This window comes from Lemur catta, chromosome 17 (genome assembly GCF_020740605.2).
Source record: "Lemur catta isolate mLemCat1 chromosome 17, mLemCat1.pri, whole genome shotgun sequence".
In the NCBI taxonomy this organism is placed as follows: Eukaryota; Metazoa; Chordata; class Mammalia; order Primates; family Lemuridae; genus Lemur; species Lemur catta.
This window is the reverse complement of record NC_059144.1, coordinates 25303177-25320627: the sequence shown is the minus strand read 5'-3', so window position 1 is coordinate 25320627 and position 17451 is coordinate 25303177. Positions and strand designations below refer to the sequence as shown.

At 46.2% G+C, this 17451-nt stretch overlaps 1 protein-coding gene across 3 annotated transcripts in view; it reads left to right on the top strand.

The window, feature by feature from the left end:
• The window catches only part of TPX2 (TPX2 microtubule nucleation factor), a 52943-nt gene extending 50671 nt beyond the window's left edge, over positions 1 to 2272 (top strand). For all 3 annotated transcript variants that reach the window (XM_045529486.1, XM_045529487.1, XM_045529485.1), the window contains one exon: positions 1769 to 2272. In XM_045529486.1, the coding sequence (XP_045385442.1) occupies positions 1769 to 1879 (111 nt within the window). In that variant the 3' untranslated portion in view covers positions 1880 to 2272. The remainder of the gene's footprint in view (positions 1 to 1768) is intronic.
• The last annotated feature ends 15179 nt before the right edge of the window (positions 2273 to 17451 follow it).

The window sequence follows — 17451 nt, the reverse complement described above, 5'->3', positions numbered from 1 at the left end:
CCTAGCACTCTGGGAGGCCAAGGTGGGCAGATCGTTTGAGCTCAGGAGTTCAAGACCAGCCTGAGCAAGAGCAAGACCCCATCTCTACTAAACATAGAAAGAAATTATACGGACAGCTAAAAATATATATAGAAAAATTAGCCGGGCATGGTGGCACATGCCTGTAGTCCCAGCTACTCGGGAGGCTGAGGCAGGAGGATTGCCTGAGCCCAGGTGTCTGAGGTTGCTTGTGAGCAAGGCTGACGCCACGGCACACTAGCCTGGGCAACAGAGTAAGACTCTGTCTCAAAAAAAAAAAAAAGAATATATAGATATATAGGAAAGGACATGGGAATTACATGGCAACTGTATTTTTGTTTTCCTCCTAATGCTTGGCCCAGACTCTTTGGCATTACAGTGCATATCAGTCCAGGTAATCATCCATGCTACCACTGGTATAATGCTTTAGATATTAGTTATTCAAAAAGAAATCTTAATTCACATTAAGACCACTTTCTTGGGAGGGCAGCAGGTTGTGTTACCTGCATTAATGAGGAAGAAGACAGTTTTAGATGGAACTTCATATGATTAATAAAAGGATGAATATAGGAGTACAAGGAGGGGAGATGGGGAGATGTTGGTCAAAGGATACATAATTACAGTTAGGAATAAGTTTCAAGAGATCTATCATAGAGCAAGGCGACTATAGTTGATGAAGATATATTCTGGAAAAATGTAAAGAGAATGGATGTTATGTACTCTTACCACAAAAATGATAACTATGTGAAGTAATGCCTTTGTTAATTAGCTAGATTTAACCATTCCACAATGTATGTGTACTTCAAAACATCAGGTGGTACACAATAGAAACATACAATGTTACCTCTCAATTAAAAACAAAAGAATATGTAGGTTGTTGAGGTTTTGTCTAAAAGTGCTAGGCTAGCTGCTGAAATAGCTGTTGGCTTAGGTGGCCATGCCCACAGGAAGGCTCTACAAACTGTATAAGAGACTAGCCTCTTGGCAAAATCCAAACTACTACTTGCTGATTGAATGAGAAAACAGCACAGTCCCCATTCCAGATAATACTCATAAAGCAGCCTTTTTTCTGGCCTCAACTTTGACTTTTCTTCAACACTTGGTACCTGCCTCTCGTGTTTGTCCTCATTATAGAACTGTTTCTTACAGCAATTCTCAATGTAGGCCAATAGCAACATTCTAAAACACAATTAAGTCAATGCTGGCTAGCTCTCAGTATTTGGCTTGATTTGGGATTGATTTCAGACCATCCAAATGGATGGCTGAGACCAGGCCTTCTCCAGCAACCCTTCCTGGTTGGGTCCCTCCCACTTCTTTTTTTGTTGTTGTTCATGCTTTTGGTGAGTATTAAGAGTCAGTTATTATTACAACATCAAATGGCAAGAAAAGTTAAAAAATTAAGTAAAATAGTAACTTTAAGATTATACTCTAGCAAATTCTTAACTCTTCTCCTCTACAATTAAGTACAGCCCTATTATATCCTGGTAAATCACACTGGAAATAGGTATGATATTTTTTATTGAAAGCTGAGGGACCCAATAAAGACCTGAATGGAAACCTATTTGGACTCTAAAGTCATGTGCTTTTCCACTATACTGTGTTGGTTTCCTTGACCTCCCCCCCTCCCCCCGCCTTTAAATTAGTGACTAGGATCTATAAAACTACATAAACATTTTCTCAAAAAGAAAAACCATAAGCATAGTTCTCTAACATCCCTCTCAGTGGTAACTTTATTTTCCTTACCCTGCAGGTGCATAAGGCGAATCCAATACGAAAGTACCAGGGTGTGGAGGTAAAGTCAAGTGACCAGCCTCTGACTGTGCCTGTATCTCCCAAGTTCTCCACTCGATTCCACTGCTAAACTCAGCTGTGAGCTGCAGACAGCATCTGGCAACAGGACTTGCTCTTACATCAAATCAGGAGCCATGTTTGTCATCGGGCATGGAGAGAACCCATTGCTCCAGACTTTCACCTACCTGTGCCCAAGAGAGCATATTGACAACCATGGACTCCAATGTTATTGCGAATTATTTTCTTACATTATTGAGGCTAATCACGAGACTCAACTCATGTATGTCTCAATTTAGACTCCATGTAGTTATTTCCTTTTAAGCTATCAGTTGGCATTTAATATGGATCTTAACTCTGACTAGAATTTAAAGTCTCGGTGTCAACACAGCATAATCTCTGTTCCCCCTTACCCCTCTCCCTTTTGTAAAATTTTAATTAGAAAATAAAGATAGTTAAATCCTGAGATGGGGGTTTAAGTCATGGCTTAAATGAAGAACAATCAATATATCAGATTCTTTCCTCTTCTGTACACAGTAAACTTACAGTTAAGGAGCCCTTTGCTATCAGGGTGGAAACCATCTTTGACTACACCAGTGAGGAGGAAGACTGTATGGACTCATGAGGACCTTCACAGCAGCCATTTGCCAAGCTTTGGGCAGAGCTGCTGTTAAGGCATATTCTTCCCTTTTTGGGACTGATAAGAACAGGGAACGGTGCAGGGTACATTTTAAGACCTGGCCTAGAGTAAACATGTTTTATCTTCCCCTCCCTGATTTTATTATTTGATATATTTAAATTTATCAAGCCCTTTTGGAGCTCACATCTTTTGGGGGAAATGGGTAGTTTGAAAAGTAGGTCCAGGAACTTCGAAAAGCACAGGCTCTTTCTTTAAAGAAAAGTGCTTTGTAACTTTTGTCTATCTTATGTCAAAATATCCTTCTGTATTTTAACTCCTCAGTAACCACCTAATCATATATGTTATGCCTTTGCACAGACTGTGTCTTCCTAGATGCGCTTTTTCTCATCTGGTAAATTATTCTTTGTAAGACTCAGTTCAAGAAAAATCTGTTTTAGAAATCTTTCTTTGACCATCTGACCTCCTTCAGTAAGAATGGTCACTTCCTTCTTTGTGCCTCCCAAATACGTCTTGTATATATCTAGTAAAGCAATTATACCATATCTGAATTACTTGAACTTATTTATAGATTAATAGAGTTGCAGGTCTGTAAGTTCCTGAAGATAAAAATTATTATAGTCATTTCTGTGTTTCTTGTGGCTAGCAAAGAATTGGCTTAGGTCCACATTAAATAATATATTTCCTTTTAGATGTCACATTATTTTTGAATATCTGTTCCATCAGTCATCTATCTACTCCTGTGCCAGGAGATAAAAAAGCATCCATGTTCCACCCGGGCCAGTCCCAGGTATTATATATGACATGAAACTTATTTTATATTTATTTTTTTATTCAGTGAGCATTTATGGATCTGTTATCATTTAATATATACAAGCCATTGTAGATTCAGTAGCAGGTGACAAAGCATAATGTTTCTCACAGTATGATTTGCAGATAGCTGGTCCTGCTGAGCTCCCACAAAGTGATGCAAAATGTATTTCCTTTATTCGTTTCTTAAAGGTGTGTGGTATACAGTTTCATAACCACTTACTTAGTTCGTTTAATAAATACTTATTTGGTGCTGATTCTACAGTTCGCTTTCCATATCCGTGGATTCTGCAAATCATGGATTCAGTCAACCTTGGATGGAAAATATTTGGGGAAAAAAAAGGATGTTTATGTCTGTACCAAATACGTATATCCTTTTTTTCTTGTCATTATTCCCTAAATAATACAACATAACAACTATTTACATAGCATTTACATTGTATTAGGTATTATAAATAATCCAAAGATGATTTGAAGTATACAGGAGGATGTGCATAGGTTATATACAAATACTACGACATTTTATATAAGGGACTTGAGTATCCACAGATTTTGATAGCTGAGTGTGGGGGGATTCTGGAACCAATCCTTCATGGACACTAAAGAATGACTATATACCTTGACACTGTTCTTTTCTGTGGGATTACAGCAATGAGCAGCAAAGAAGACTTTGCTCTTTTGGAGCTTACATTTTAGTAGGGGAGATAGACAGTAAGCCTTCTGTCAGGCGATAAACGTTGCCCTGACTGTTGTGTGAAGAACAGACAGATGGGTTGGAGCGGGGAGCATGTGAGATTGTAATTGGGAAGGTAAAGCAGTTCTTGGCTGTTGTACAGGTGAGAGCTGATAGTGGCGTGGGCTAGGGTGGTAGCAGTGGGCGTCGTGAGAAATGGTTGGATTTTGAAGGTATTTTGAAGTTGTAACTGACAAGACTTGCTAACAGATTGGAGGTGGCGAGTGAGAGAAGGAGAGTTATGGAGGACACCCAAGTATCAGCCCCACAGACAGGGTCCATCCCTTGTACTGTGAGAAATCAGTTCTACCCTGGTCTTTTTATTTTTGTGGGTTCACAGGGCTTTCATTTTTTTCTGGTCACTTCTTGCTCTGGCTTGTTCACTTCAGCTCGTCTCTTGATCCCTTCTCTGTGTCTGTCCTGTGTAGCTTTTCTCTCTACTGGTACCAGCAGTCCTCCTCGAACAGTTCACTCATTCATACATTCCCATCTGGCATCATTTTTTCATATAGCTTCTCTGTTTTTTGTTTGTGGTTGTTTCAAGCAGGAGAATAAATCTGGCCCTCATGTTGAGGGGTTTGGAAAGAGTGTTATTGAGAATTATGGACTTAAGTGATCCTCCACCCTATTTGCTCCATTCTTGGTTATCTCCCGCACACACACCATGTCAGTGGTGATATGGGACAGTCTTAGAGGCAGCAGCGAGAAGTTACATTACTTCAGAGCAGATGGCTCAAAACTGGGATGTAAACATGCAGCTTGCCTCCCAGAATTACTGTTTCTCCACAGCACAGTCTCTTGTCCAGTATCGAGTCCTCTCTTTCTGGACCATCTAACACCATGTTCCCCAGAAACTCAAACTTTCCTCTTTTATTGTATAGAGAAATCCAGCATTTTTTTTGTAAATCCTTTCAGGTCATGTCCTAGAAGGAGCTTCATCTTTCCACATTCAGAGGTCACTCAGGAATTTTCCTAAATAAAGAACATGTCCTGAGATAAGAATTTACTGAATTCTAAGAAATTTGGCTGCTACTCTTGGCTTGGCAGTTTTGCAAAGCTGCTAACGTGTGCATGTGCAGATTGTCAAAATTCCCACAATTTCTGGGAAGGATCCTTTGTTTTCAGTGCATTTTTAAGTTGGTTATGGTTTCTGATTGCTAATATTCTTGCACTAATTAATATACTTATAAGATTACTGTTCAGTCTTATTTTGGTTGATTGTTTCATCCTTGTGTAATTGCTTGGTTGCATTTTGGTTGCTGCTTTATTCCGTATTGGTTCTTTTTCTATAGTTTTGTCCCTGGAAAGTGGAGCCAGAGTGGTGGGCAGATTGCAGTTGCAGTCAGTCGCTCCAACATTCAACCAAGATGAGACCTGGACACAAATAATTGTAACACAAGATGGGATGTGATTTAGTAACGTGAGACAGAGTGCCGGGGGAGCTTAGGGATTCTTGTTGGAAGTGAGGCTGCAGTTTGTAAAGACTTTTTTTCTTCTTTTTTTAAAGCAAAAATTACAGAAGTAGTACTACCTTTTGGAAGCTATTAAAACAATACAAGCTGTATAAAATGAAACATGAACTTCTCCTTCCTCTACTCCCATTTCCTAAGAGTAATTATGGTTCACAATTAAATATTCTTACAGGATGTTTCCTTTGAGCATACACATTTATAGAGCACTTTTTTCTTTTTCTTTTTTTAAATAACAAGATTGTAGCATTCTGTATTTCTTAAAAATTTTAATTTGTTCTTTGAAGGGTTATACATTCATATGGTTCAAAATTCAAAAGATATAAAGGTAAAGTCTTCCCACCTTTTCCTCCCAACTGCTCAGTGCCCCTCCCCAGAGATGGTGCTGCCAGTTTCTTGTGTTCCCTTGTGGAGATGTTTTCTGCGTGTACATATTCCTACCTCCCCTCCTCTTTTTTTTTTACACAAATAGTGTCATATCTCTACTTTGTCCCTGGAAAGTGGAGCCAGAGTTCTTGTTCTTTTCATGTGTTGGGCATTTGAATGATGTAGTTTAGGTGCTACCCCGGGCATGTCCTGGCTTCCTTCCTGACTGAAGTATGAAACCTTTTATGAGAATCTAGTGACACAGAAGCAGACCTCTGCAAGATGTCCTGAGCTCGTGACCTGAGGTCCCAAGGGCTCAAAAGCAGGTTGGCAACACCTGGCCCTTACCTCCTCTTGGCTTAGTTGAGCTTTGGAGGCTTGCTTATTGGCTGGAGTATCTGGTTGGACCTGTGTATCTGTTGGATCAATCTTGATACTGCTTCCTTTTTAGTTCTCTTGAAGAAGGCCATCTCTCTGAATCTTGTCTGCTGGGAAAGTTCCTCATTGCTGAGAGTAGCAGTTAAAAAAGCTGTTAGCCACGTGGCTGGGCTCCTATTTCTGCACAGGCAGGCTGAGTTACAGCTTGGTGGTGTGGATCCAGGTAGGAATTGGTCAACATTCTGAATCCTGAGCTGCTTTCTGCCTTGCAGCCTGCTGGGATGCTCAGTTTAGACCACATATAAAGTTTCCTGGATACAGGACAAACCCCAGGCCTATGGACAGAACAGGAAGGTTAAAGTGTGTGGTACTTTGAGCAGTGACGAAGGCGTAACCAGGGAGCCAACGTGTTTGCTCCGAGGCCAAGAATTCCAGGACAATTTGTTATCCAGCTGAAGCCAGTGTAGTTGCTGCAAAAAAGCCTGAGGACAAAAACATTCATTTTCCTCGTTTCCTTTGTCTTCTTGCACACCCACTCTATTTCCTAGTGCTGTAGTAAAGGTTTCTGACATTGGAAACGTCTGATGGTTTGTGTTGTTCTTTTTCTTGTTAAAAAAATAAATAAATAAATAAATAAGAGGCTGGGCTCAGGCCAAACCCTGGCTCTTATGTGCTGAAAGTATCAGCTTCCTGAAACGGCTTCACAAATGCTGACATTTCACTTGGAGAAACCATAGTTGGAGGGTGAGGGGTACAAGGCTTCAGGAAATTCTAGGTTTTGTCATGAAAGAATGATTTCACCAGACTAAACCTGGCATGAAGGCATCAGTTGCTCTTCTCCCCTTAAAAAAAAAAAAAATGGCCAGAGAAGAAATAAAACCCTGGCCTGTCAGATGTGAAGAGACCCACGCAGTAAGGGACTGGTATCCCAGAATATCGCATGAAGGCAGGTGCGTGAATGTGCGAAGAATGGTGCCCCAGTGCCATTGCCCAGCTTGTTTTGGCACTGATGGTATTCTCAGGTCTCCTTTTAGGAGCAGGGGTGGGAGAAGTTTTCAGTGGGTCAAGATACTATTAATAAACAGTCAGTGGTCGTAACTTGTAGTGTGAAAAGCAGTTTGGGGCAGCCTATTTCAGCTTGCTCGGTGGTTGGGAGAGAGAAGGCTCCAGCCTCGCGCTGACCTGCCTCCCCCATAGGCATTCGTGCACACTCACACAGAGGAGTGGTTCTTCTTGCGTAAAACTTTTGTCTGTGTTTATACATAGTAGAGCTTTTCTGTGTGTATACTTTTTGTATTCTGCTTTTTTGAGTTAGCATAATAGTAACTCAGATATTCTTCCTAGGTTATTATGTATTTTGTAAATAACAAATTTAACAGCAGGATACTATCCCATTTTTCTGAGTTTGCTTCTCCACATTGAAAATGCTTGTTTTGCAAAGGATTTTTCTGGATTCTATTTATAGGACAGCATTGTCTGTATTTGCTTTCCCCTTACGTATCATGTCTGTCTCTAAACTTTGATTGTTTTCAAAACACCAGTCAAATATGTGTAATTAAAATAGAACCTCAGAGGACATAGAAGCCCCTCTCAAAAGCACGGTTAGTGACATTATTCTGGCAAACATGTTTGCTAAATGGAAAGCTCCTTTTGGCTGATGTGATGTCAATGTTACTGGCACTCATGCCCAGCAAAAAAGTTTACTGGCACTTAGCAAAGCCTTTCTGGAGATAATTCTAGTTATGTTATTTTAAAGTCTTAGGACTCTACATTTTCAAACAGATGTACACAGTGGAGTTGTCTCTAGGCCTTTAGACCAGATTGGAAAGGAGAAAGCTCTTTGTCTTTCTTAACTCTGGCAGGGGCCGTGATGTGTCTTTGGGGACGAGTGGAGGTGGGGATTATAATCTCCCCTCTGTCGGTGACACACTGGGTGACCTTTAACAACTTATTCCCCTTTTCTGGGCCCCCGTTTCCATCTCTATCAAACAAGATTGAGCCAGAACAATTAATAAGTCTCCTTTCAGCTTAACTATTTTCAGATATTTTTCTAGGCAATTTGTTTAAGCCACATGAGGCCTACTTTTGTATTTTTGTGTCTTCTATAGCCAGCTGCTCAATCACTACAAGAGGGCACCTCTAGCAAGCTCTCCTGTCCCTGGATTTCCGTGTGTACTTCAGTGAAGTATGTTGGAGAACAGTGTGCTATCTTGTTGAGGACTTTCCAAGGGTTGTTCTGGAAGCGCAAATCTAGCCCAGATCACTCCAGGGGACTAATCCCTGAATAATGTTGTCCTCTGACATGCACACATATTTTCTGATGTTTCTCTTGACCTTGGAACTGGTTAAAGACTGCACAGAATGTTCAATGAATTCTTACTACTGCAAAGAAGGCCTTTCCATCCAAGATGTGATTTTTCCCCCCCAAGATTGAGATCATTTAGGAAGTAGATTATTTGCCTCCTTCTATTGGAGGCAGTTTAAGGACGTCACAGTAAAACGGATACCTTGCCTTGCTCCTTTTCTATTTCTCTCCTCCGCAATTCATTTTTTACAGTGTTCATGGTCAAGGAGACCTGGATTGTTTTTGGATGATCAACATAGGAGGAACACACAATTATTCAGTGGAATAAACCCTTGATTAGGAATTGGGAGAGCTGCTTCAGCCTTTGTGACCTTGAGCATGTCATTTGAATTCTCTGGGCCTCAGTCTACTCATAGAAGTTAGGATGATGTTTCTAGAAAGGACCCTTCCTCCAGCTCAGTGGAAGAGAATCTGCCCTCAGCTTAAAAATGACCCAAAGGCACCCTGGGCAGCAGTGGTGACTCAGTGGGACCATGCTTGAGTCATATTCAGTATTGTCACTGGGTGTGTGACACCAGTGGGCTGCCAGAAGCCCCCGCTATATACCCACAGCTAACAAGCTGACAACCTGACAGGACAGATTAGAACTTGTAGTTAACCGCTAGGGAAGAGGAGCAGGGAGACTTCTCTGCAGGGAGGAGGCTCATGCGAGTTTGTGCAAACGAGGGGAGGGATGGATTTGAGTTGAACCTTAGAAATCTCATTTCCGCTAGCTGGAGGTTGATGTCTACACTGAAGGCTCACTGAGTTTAGGATGGCCTCCTCTTTGGGTTTTTCTTACTATTTGTGCATTAGCCTTTTTCTCTCTCTTGTGGTAGTTTGTTGCTGCCTCAACAGAAAACTACTGTAGGAAGCAACACAGAGCAAGCAGTCGGATCAGAGTTGGGAGGGGCTGCCAGGACTAACCCCCTTCACTAAATGGCTTAACGTTTTGTTCTGTCTCCTTGCAACATTGGCTGCACTGATCACTGGGTCTGAGTGTTTCTGTGTTCTCTACACACATATACCAAAACACTGCTCTTGCCTCCCACCCAGAGGCTTCATGTAAATGAGTAGGAACTGGAAGCCCAGCATCTTGGGCTGTGGGACTTTTATGCTCAAGGGCAGTGGTCCTCAGAGTGTGGTCTGTGGGCCAACAGCGTCTGCATCACCCAGGACTAGAAATGCAAATTCTCCGCCCCAGCTCTGGACCTACTGAGTCAGACCCTCTGGGTGTGGGGCCCAGCAACGTGTATTTGAACCAGTGCTCAGGAGACAGCGATGCCCCAGAGTGAGGATCACTGTGCCAGAGAGTCACCCGCAGGTCCTGATAGACAACAGCTCTCCCAACTCAGGTCCCCGCGGGCCAGGGAGCCAGCAGCCGCTCTCTTCTACGACCTCCATGCCCAGGCCAATCGAGGGCCTGTCTGAAGGTGAGAACCGGTTCCTCTCCTCCACAGCTCCCTGGGGAGTCACCTTTGTGCAGTCTGCCATGTTACACAGGAGAGCTGCAGAGTTTGTTGAGTTGATGCTTACTCCTTAGCCAAGATTCCAAGCCCAGAAGGAAGATGGAGGGACGAATGCTCTTCCATATGTTCTTCCCCATGACGGATGAGGAAACCGAGGCTTGGAATTTAAGTTACTTCCCCAAAGTCACGCTGCTAATAAGTGGCAGGATCAGAATTTGGAGCCAGGTCTGTCTGCCCTCAATTGCCCTTTGCAGCACTCCAGCTTACATCCCCTGAGCAGAGCTAGCTCTAGGGGATCAGCATTCTCAGGAACTCCGGGACGATGGGGCCTGGCTCTTTTTGGATTTGAGCTGGAGCCCTCACTGAACTCTTGACCTTGCTGTGGGAACCTCCAGCTAAGCTTCCCAGACTCTGGGAGGCAGGTCCTCTCTCCTCGCTTTCACTCCGTCAGCACAGGCATCTTGGCCTGGGCTAGATCCCGTCAGGGATATGGCAGCTGCCAGTCACTTAAGTCACAAGCCTCAGCAGGACTGAATGATCGCCAAGGTGGTCAAGGTGCCAAGCGGACTGCAGTGGGACTGCAGCCATGCCTTGCCCCTGCCCACTCCTCATCCTTTATTTGGATGCCCCTCACCACCCCAGGCAGGGCCCTCTTCTGGCAGCTGCTCAGAGCTTGCCATGCACCCCCTGGTACTTATGGTAACCCAGTTTAGCAAATGGACCTGGAGATTTATAAATAGCACAATGGCAGACTGGTAAGCTGTCCTGTGCAACGGGACAGAACATGCATTCCCTCTTTCTTGAGCCATTTCCTGGAATCACATGATGCGAGTGACTTCTAGTGCAGATAAAGTTGAATTACTCAACTCCTGGGTCTATGCTCTGCACTCGGTCTGTCTTCTACAATCTGATGTGTCTGTGTTTGTCCCCCGCTGCCTCTGCCTTCATGTGTTGGCACTTCCAAGTCTGCTCCTGGGACGTTTCCTTTTCTTGGAACAGCTGCACCAGCCTGGGGTACCCTCCTGCTACTTGATCCTATAGGGAGGTGTCCAGTGGCTGTGGGCAATTTTCAGATGACCTTGTTCCTCTGACGTCATTAGATAGCTATTTTTGGCTTTGCTGTTTATGCTGCAGAAGTCGGGCTGGGATAGGAGAGGAGGCATGAAGGAGGGGCTGGTCTTGGTTTCCCATTGTCCCAGGCCCTACCAAAGTAGGAGCATTTATTCTTCAACATTTACAGAGAGCCGACTGAATGTCAGGCTCTGGGGCAATCAAACTGATGACCCAGTGCCAGTATTCCTCGTGAATTTATTTTCCAGTGGGCATTACTTTGTGGTATGGAGTAGTAATTAAGTGTGAGGGCTCTGGAGCCAGTTTGGGTTTAAATTCTGGCCTGCCATTCACTGCCTGTGAAACCCCTCTGTGCCTCACCCAGTTTCCTCTTGGAAATGGGAGCGATTACAGTATCTACCTTGCAAGGTTGCTTTGAGGATTAAAGGAGTTAATATCTGTGTCTGGCATGTGGCAAACACAAATAAGTGTTAGCGGCTATTACTATTAACTACATACAACAGCACCACTTAGTGCACTAGGCACTTGGGATACAGAGTTGAGTGTGGCATGGTCCCTGTCTATTCTGTCCTGGCATCTGAGCTCCCGGAGTCTCAGATGTTGGGATGGTGCACACAGTCAACACAAGTCAGAAGGAACACCTGCCATGAGCAGCGCTTCATCCTAACCCGCGGGGGCATTCAAGGGATACAGAAGATGGAGTTCCTGTCCTGGGAAAGCCTCGGAGCTATGGCTTTCAACCCTGACCGCACACCGGAATCTTCTGGAGAGATTTAATAAATACCAACATTCTGGAGGCCGAGGGCAGAGGATTGTTTGAGCTCAGGAGTTCGAGACTAGCCTGAGCAAGAGTGAAACCCTGTTTCTACCAAAAAGAAAGAAAAAAAAAAACCCCAGCCAGGTGTGGTGGCGAGTGCCTGTAGTTCCAGCTACCCGGGAGGCTGAGACAGGAGAATTGCTTTGAGCCCAGGAATTTGAGCTTGCAGTGAGCTACAATGACGCCACTGCACTCTACCCAGGGCGATGGAGACTCTGTCTCAACAAAAACAAACCAGGCAACTGAGCACCCCTCCTCACAACCTCCCACCCCTTCATAAAAAATATTAAAAACTATTTTTAAAAAATTCAAAAATAAATTAATTATAAATAAATAAATACCAACATTCTGGGCCCCACCTCCAAATATTCTGATTTAATTGGTCTGAGCTCAGGGGTGGCTCAGACTTCAGGGGTTGTGAAAACTCTCCAGGTGGTCCGGCGTGCATCAGGGTTGCAGGTGTGGCCCCCGTCTATAGGCACCCTGTCCTTGAAGCTCTCCACTGACTACGCCAGTGCGACTCTCGGGAGAGTGCCCTAGAGCTGGCGCTCTTTCAAAGCTCTCGGAATGCTTTCCAGTGAGCGGGATCTCTGACTTGGCGGCTCTCCAACTTGGGTGTGCATGAAAAATCACCTGAAATGCCGGTTTATAGACATTCCTGGGGCCTCATTCCAAAAAAGCTTCATTGGAAACAAACCCGCTGGGGCCCAGGCACAGAGCGAAGCCCTGCAGTAGCTGAACTGTGAGTTCCCTGAGGCCCCGAGCCATCCCTTGGGCTGAGGTCATCCCTGATCTCAGCCCCAAAGACTCTGCTTCTGAAAGCCCACAGTGTTTTATGTTTCATTAGAGCTCTTATCATTTTCTGTCCTGATTTGAAGAAATCTGTGGCCATGTTGATATATTTTGAATTATTGATTAAACTGATAAGATTTACAAAAGGTCATTTCAGAAAAAATTGGAAAATCCAGGCAAAGAATAAAAATAATCTCCATTCCCACACCTCTTAATATGTCCATTTAATGTCTCTCCAGTCATCTCTGTAAATATTTTGAACAAAAAGGTGCCCACCCCATGGATGATTTTTGTTATCCTTTTTCACCTACAATGTAATACGTGGTGATTCCATAGCTTTCCCCCAACTTCATCTCTGTGTCCCCAAAGTGACCAGTTTAGTCTTTGCCACAGAATAGAGCACTCAGTAAATCATCTTAGCAATAAATTCTGTAGTTTTATTGCTGGGATGACAGGGTGTCGACTGGGTTTGCAGAGAAATCAGTGCCCAGTTTGCTACAGAGAATGCCCGCAGATCTCCGCCGACCACCTTGGCTGGAAGGGCAAGTTCTGCCGTGAGAACAGCAACCTCACCTAGGGCTTTTCCAGAGGCCTGAGAGGTACGGCCAAGGCTCTGTGCTCAGGGGTCCAAGGAGGGAGAGGGCGAGAGAAAACAACCTGCTAATGACAGCCCTGAGTGGCTCCCAAATCAGGAACAGAGGGAAAGTTGTGAGGGGAGTTGGCTGCTGTCTTTGGAGTCAGAAAGTGGTTGCTCAACTCCTTGGATTTTCCATCACAGCAGAGCAGGGAAAGGGTCAGTGTGGGCATGTCTTCTCCGAGCAGGTCCTTTTAAAGCCTCTTGGCTGGGTTGATTCCCTCTCCAGAGCCAAGGAAGCAGTGCCCAGGTGGAGTTAACCCCTTCGCTTCCAACAAATTCTCCCAGACAGGGGTGAGCCCCGAGGCCTAGGCCGCTGGGAGGCAGAGCTACTCAGGGCAAGAGGCCTAAGGAGCCGTGAATTCTGGCTGGAGAAACCTTCCCTCTTGGCCTTGTTAAATCCAACCGGCATAATTGCATCCTGCTGACCTTAATTCCCCTGGCAAGTTTAATTGGTCCTGGCATTGCCCCGCTTCCTGCTCTGCCCCTGTAGAGGCAAGGAGGGTGTCTGCACAGCTAGTGCAGGGCCGGGAAGCCCCTTCTTTCTCGAGGGTGGGCAGGGGCTCTGGCAGCCCCTAGGTGGGTGGAGGGTTTCCCCGTGCCCCACCCCTGTGCCTCCAAGGGAGTGCTGAGAAGCTTGGGGACTCCCAGGGAGCAGCTGGCTGGAGCAGACATCCCGTGGATCCGGAGCCAGGCCAGTCTGTCTTCCCAGGGGGAGGCACTGCAAGGGAGCTGGCAGGGACAGCTGAGCCCTCTACCTGGGGTGTCTACAACATTATTGAGCCCCCACAGTGCTGCAGGTACTGTGCCAAGCGCCCCACATGCATGTGCTGGCTACGTGCTCCCAGCCACCCTGTGAGAGGGGCCAATGGGGCAGAGTGGTTCTGAGACGAGCCTTGGATTAGTGAGATGGGTCCGATCCTAACTCTGTGACTTTGCCCTGTGTCTCAGTTTTCCGGTCACATCTGTGAAATGGGAATGAAATAGCTGGAATTTATCCAGCACTTGCTATGCACATCTATACTGTTCTAAATGCTTACATACCCCCTGCAGTGAGGCACATGCTCTTCTTAGAGAAGAGGAAACAAGAGAAGGCATTGGGCCACGCTCACAGCTATTGGTGGCAGAGCCTCACTGACAGATCTAATCATTGCATGGTAGGGGTGTTGTAAGGATTGGAGGAAGGACGCTCACGAAGTTGTTTATCCCAGGGCCTGGTCCATTTCAGTAAAAGTTCAATAAATGTTGTGGGGTTTTTAAAATTTTTAAAAAAATTTTTTTTTTTTATTTTTTGGAGAGAGTTTCACTCTGTTGCCCGGGCTAGAGTGAGTGCTGTGGCGTCAGCCTAGCTCACAGCATCCTCAAACTCCTGAGCTCAAGCAATCCTCTTGCCTCAGCCTCCCGAGTAGCTGGGACTACAGGCATGCACCACCATGCCCGGCTAGTTTTCCTATATATTTGTAGTTGTCCAGATAATTTATTTCTATTTTTAGTAGAGACGAGGTCTTGCTCTTGCTCAGGCTGGTCTCGAACTCCTGACCTCGAGTGATCCTCCCGCCTCGGCCTCCCAGAGTGCTAGGGTTATAGGCGTGAGCCACTGCGCCCAGCCAATAAATGTTGTTAGTATTTGGGAATCATAACATAACAAAAGTAGCAAATAATGCCCTGAAAGTTGTCCAGATCTGGGATACGGTCTCATCAGGAGGCGGCTCTACACTTGAATCTGGGTTTAAAGCTACTCACTAGCTGTGTGACTTTGGGGACAGTAACTAACCCTGCCTGAGCATCAGTTTCCACACCTTTAAAATGGTCCAACACTTGCCTCTAGAGTCCCTTGTGAGGATCCCGTGAGCTGGATCTTTGGCATAGTCCTGGCCCTTAGTGGACACCCAATAAAATGGTCGGTAATGACCCGGGGACCTTGGCAAGGCCCATCGTGGTGAAGTAATCCCCAAAGCCCCAATTCAGAGCTTTACTAGTTACTCAGTCATTTACTCATCAAACGCTGATTGGCAAGGACACTCTGCCAAGGACATTGGGGACGCACATGAGCATCACCCAGGCCCAGCTGAGAGGGACTCCCAGACAGTGGCAGGCCATGGTGGGGTCAGCCTGGGGCACTGACGGAGCCTGGGGTTGGGGGGCAAACTTTCAAACTAGACGAGGACCTGCTGTGGGGACCACCGGCTGGAGGGCCAGGAGATCCGAGTGCTAGGCATGGACAGGAAGCGTTTCAACCTTTAGAGCCCTGCAAGGTCCACGACGGACTTACCCAGCAGGGAGACAGGGGCGAGGCATAGGCTGGGAGATTCTAGGGAAGAAAGAGGACTGTGGACTTTGAAGGACACTCCAGGCTCAACGTCCTTCCTTGTTGCGTGACTCTGGGCAAGCTACTCCTTCCTTTAACTCTCCCCATCCTCATCCAGAAAATGGGATGAACGCTCCCCACAGAGTTAATACCAAGATGACGTTTAAAGGCAAGACAGATAAAGCTAATAGCAGGGGCTCCGTACACGGGAGCTCCCTTCCTTAGGAGAACCTGGGTTCAGATCTCGGCTCAGCCCCTTACGAGCTGTGTGCCCTTGGGTAAGCTCCTTAACGTCTCCATGGCCGTTTACGAAGACCACGTGAGCGGATTTACATAAGAGCACGTAAGTCAAGGCTTACCGCGTGGCCAGCGCTATACAGACATTCGCTATTATTTTTGCTTCCTAGAAGAGGCAGGCTGTCAACTGGACCTTGAAGAAGAGGAATGGAGGGGAGGAGGGCCAGGTCTGGAGGAGGCAGAGCAAAGGTGGTCAGGATTGGGGAAGGACCCCCAACTCTGGTTTTTGCTAGCTTGTACCCCAAACTCTTGACGTTTGCTCACTTAAAAAATATCACTCATTTTGAATAGTTCACATAATTCGTAGTTCAAATAGAAAAATAAAAGGGTGTGCAGTGATGACTCCTTCCCACCTCGGCCCCCAGTTTCTTGCCTATCCTGCCAAAGAAATTCTTATGTGTGTGCAGTAAAAGATCGATATTATTTCCCCCTCTTTTGCACAAGTGATAGCACACTCTACATGCCATGTGCACCTTGCTTTTTTCCCCCTACTTTGGAAGTTGCTTCGTATCAGTTCATTACCAGCTTCCTCGGTCTTTTGTGCTACCTATCTTAGCTGTCTCTTTCTCCATCGCTGGGAGGTGCTGCGTTCTCCCCTTTCTCTCGTCTGAGGGCGGTGGTTGTTTTCGGACTTGACAGTGAGAGGAGCTGTGGAGGGAGTGGATGGTTTGCTGCATCAGGACCTGAACCCAGGTGCCAACTCGGCAGCTTCTTCCCGGGCGCTGGGCTCTGGCTGGTTCTCAGGGGCCCCCAGAGAAAGGCTCTGGGCACACAGACGCTGGGCGACGGATCATAGCTCTTCCCACCGCATCTCATCTTGAACACCTCGGGCGGGAGTGCCCCTCAGGTCACCACTGTAGTGGGCCATCCTACCCCCTACTAACACTCCTGCCTCCAGGTGGGCCTGGGAGAGAACTGGTCAGCTCGGGGAGGGGCACAGGGCACTGTCCATCTCCCACCGCCACTCGGGGCAGCCTCCATCTCCCCAGAGCCCAAGGAAAAGCCATTTCCAAAGAAAAAGCTTTGAGGCCCATGGACGTGTAGAGCAAGTGCCCCTGAGACCATTTCTCACCCAAAGACAACCCAAGTTGGTCTGGACGCCAGGGGCACAGAGCTGGGCACAGGGTCGAGTGGTTATCCCCGGACCCCTGTGGCCCTACCTGGGTTCTGGAGAGCCCAGGAGATGTGGCACGCAGGCACAGTTTTGCCCTTCAGCCCTGGCTCAGAGCCCCTCTTTGTCCAGGCCCCCTCTCTGACGAATACTGGGCCAGGCCTGGGAAAAGGGCTGCTCCCCCAGGGCTCCAGGGGCCCCCTCCCTGTGCTCTTCCTGCTTATTCCAACACCATTCTACCCCCAGTTGGGCCGTGGGAAGAATGCCGTGTCCTCTGAACGGGGGCCAAGAGTGACAGGTGGTGGCAGTCCGAGCTGCATGGCCCCTGGTGTAAGAGATCCTCTCCTCCGTCCCCGCCTCCACTGCCTGCGCCCCTGCCTCCGCCTCTGCCCACCCGGCCCAGTCCCTT